The 3,324-nt window shown below is 48.1% G+C and overlaps 1 protein-coding gene across 1 annotated transcript; it reads left to right on the forward strand.

Annotated features, from left to right (window-relative positions):
* Positions 1-632: 632 nt before the first annotated feature.
* Positions 633-3,322, forward strand: LOC112141059 (lysosomal acid lipase/cholesteryl ester hydrolase-like; the record flags this gene model as incomplete). Its single annotated transcript, XM_024264100.2, has 7 exons — positions 633-813; positions 892-1,028; positions 1,130-1,276; positions 1,385-1,456; positions 2,485-2,553; positions 3,077-3,187; positions 3,300-3,322. Coding segments are annotated over exons 1-7 (725 nt in total), but the record flags the coding sequence as incomplete, so codon positions are not given.
* Between the last annotated feature and the right edge of the window lie 2 nt (positions 3,323-3,324).

Consider the following 3,324-nt stretch of genomic DNA (forward strand, 5'->3'; position numbering starts at 1 on the left):
AGCTCCACTGTATTGAGCTAGTGAGCTCCCCTGTGTCATGCTAGCAAGCGCTGCCGTAGCATGCTAGCATGCTCTGCTGTAGCATGCTAGCGAGCACCTCTACAGTGAGCTAGTAAGCGCTGCTGTAGAGAGTTAGCGAGCTATCTGTAGCATGATAACAAGCTCTGCTGTAGCAAACTAGCGAACTCTTCTGTAGCATGCTAGTAAGCTCTTCATAGTGAGCTAGCGGGCTCTGCTTTAGTGAGCTAGTGAGCTCCACTTAACATGCTAGCGAGCTCCTCCACAGTGAGTTAGCCAGTGGTTTTATAAAGAGCTAGCAAGCTCTGCTGTAGCAAGCTACTGAGCTCCTCTGTAACATGCTAGTGAACCATCAGTGAGCTAGCGAGCACTGCTGTAGAGAGGTAGCGAGCTCCTCAGTAGCATGATAACAAGCTCCATTGTAGCATGCTAGCGAGCTCCTCAGAATCATGCTGTGGAGTTCCTCTACAGTGAGCTAGCGAGGTCCGCTGTCCACCAGGCGGCTTGCTAGCGTAGCGAGCTAACCCACTGAATTCCCACTTAACCCAATGTGTCAAACACAGGTGATGCCACCACAGAAACTGGACAAACCCAATTGGACCCACATTTTCTGTCCACTTTGAAACCATATGGGCCCACCTGGCTTTGGTGGCTGGAAGTCATGTGACCTCTCTGGTGTTCACAGTTACGATGAGATGGCTCTGAAGGACCTCCCCGCCGCCATAAACCACGTCCTGAATGTGACCGCTCAGGACCAGATCTTCTACATCGGACACTCTCAGGGAACAACCATCGGTAGCACCGCTGTGCTTTTATTTTGAAACAGTCCCTTGTTTTTGGCACCAACAGGCCTCTGTACATCTTGTTTCCCAGCATTCATGGCGTTCTCAGCGCTGCCGGAACTGGCCAGTAAGATCAAGCTTTTCTTCGGTTTGGCTCCCGTGGCGACGGTGGCGTTTACCGATAGTCCGATGACCAAACTGTCCATCCTGCCAGACGCCCTCATCTGGGTGAGTCACATGACCACAGTCACATGACCACGTTACCTGGCACAAGGATCAAACTGAACCACCTGTAGGCCTCTAGGTGTAACGCTGCTGTCCCCCTGCAGGACCTGTTTGGTAGGCGGGACTTCCTGCCTCAGAACGACTACATCAAGTGGCTGGCCGAGCACGTGTGCGGGAAGCGTCTGCTCAGCGAGCTCTGTGGAAACATCTTCTTCGTTCTCTGCGGCTTCGACGAGAAAAACCTGAACATGGTGTGTGGGACTGATCCCGGATCAGGGTCCGGTTCTGGTTCTGTTCTGGTTCCTGGTTTGTATCAAAGCGTGGCTCTGTGATGAAGTCTCTGAATTCTGACGTTTCAGACTCGGACTCCGGTCTACACGACCCATTGTCCAGCCGGGACGTCGGTCCAGAACATGGTCCACTGGGCCCAGGTACCGCCCACATTCTAGACCGGTCTTTGGTTCTTGATACAACTGGTGACCTTAAGAAAATACTTCATTATATGAGTATATTTACTGTACTGCTGTACATGACTGAATATTACTACACAGTACTGCACATCAGTGCATATTACTGGATACTACTGCATGTTTCTGCACATTACTGCACAAAATGCAGGTAATCTCCTATGCATAGTACTGTATAGCGCTGCACATTACTGGACAATATGTAATATTACTGGATAATATTGCATAGTACTGCCAATTACTGCATATTACTAGACAATACTGTATATTACTGCACATTACTACACCAAATGCAGGTAATCTCCTGTGTATAGAACTGTATAGTACTGCAAATTACAGCACAGTACATTACTGGACAATACTCAATATTACTGGATAATATTGTATAGTACTGCACATGACTTTTATAATACTAGATAATACTTCATATTACTGGACAATAGCGCTTATTACTGCACAAATGCAGGTTATCTCCTATGCATAGTACTGTATAGTACTGCTTATTACAGCGTAGTACTGTACATGTTGAGGAAAAAGTGTGTAGAACAAAGATGAAAAAAGGATCCATTTGTTCTGGAATAAAACAGAATTCTTTCATCATCTCAACCTCAAACTTCAACAGAATCCAGATTCTCTGTTTGCTCCGGTTTAAGTAGAATACGACGAGGTCACATGCTGCACAGAAGCTGCTCTTATTGTGATGAAACATGTTTTCATGGCCGAATCTTACCAGGGAGATCTAACAGAACATCTTCTTCTTCATATCATCTTTGACAGAGATATGAAGAGAGTTACAGTAAGTAGGAGGTCACTGTGACCGAAGACTCTCTACGTTAGGAGCAGCGTAGTACTGCACATTACCACACGATACTCAGTATTACTGCACAACATTCCATATGACTTGATAATACCGAACAGTACTGCACACTACTGCGTAATACTGCGATTACTTACAGGGAGGCGACGCTCAGTCTCCTGTCTTTGGTCTGCAGGCAGTTCATGGAGGAAAACTGACGGCGTTCGACTTTGGAGCCGCTGGAAACATGAAGCATTACAACCAGGTGAGTCTGAACCCAACCAGGTCTAAAGGGGTCCAGATCACATCAGGGTCTAATGGGGTCCAGATCTCACCAGGGTCTAAAGGGGTCCAGATCACATCAGGGTCTCACAGGGTCCAGATCTCACCAGGGTCTCACAGGGTCCAGATCACATCAGGGTCTAATGGGGTCCAGATCTCACCAGGGTCTAAAGGGGTCCAGATCACATCAGGGTCTCACAGGGTCCAGATCTCACCAGGGTCTCACAGGGTCCAGATCAACATCAGGGTCTAATGGGGTCCAGATCACACCAGGGTCTCACAGGGTCCAGATCAACATCAGGGTCTCACAGGGTCCAGATCACATCAGGGTCTTATGGGGTCCAGATCACATCAGGGTCTTAAAGAGTCCAAATCAGATCAGGGTCTTCCAGTATCCAGATCACATCAGGGTCTCATATGGTCCAGTCCACCACATGGTTTTAGGGCCTTCAGGTCACAGATTTGGTCTTCTCGTCACATGACCTTCTTCCACCTCTGTCCTTTAGACCACGCCCCCTGATTACCACGTCAAAGACATGACGGTTCCCACCGCTCTGTTCTCCGGTGGTCAGGACACTCTCGCCGATCCCAAAGACGTCGCAGTTCTTCTAACTCAGGTCAGTCAGAGGGACCGCCCCCTGCCCTTCACAATAAAAGCCTCAGACCTGCAGTCTTCTTTATAATTCCGATGTTTTAAAAACCAAAGTTTTGGTTTTTGTCCTCCTGCAGGTCTCTAACCTGGTCTACCATCAGC

This window comes from Oryzias melastigma, unplaced genomic scaffold (genome assembly GCF_002922805.2).
Source record: "Oryzias melastigma strain HK-1 unplaced genomic scaffold, ASM292280v2 sc01395, whole genome shotgun sequence".
Taxonomy (NCBI): Eukaryota; Metazoa; Chordata; class Actinopteri; order Beloniformes; family Adrianichthyidae; genus Oryzias; species Oryzias melastigma.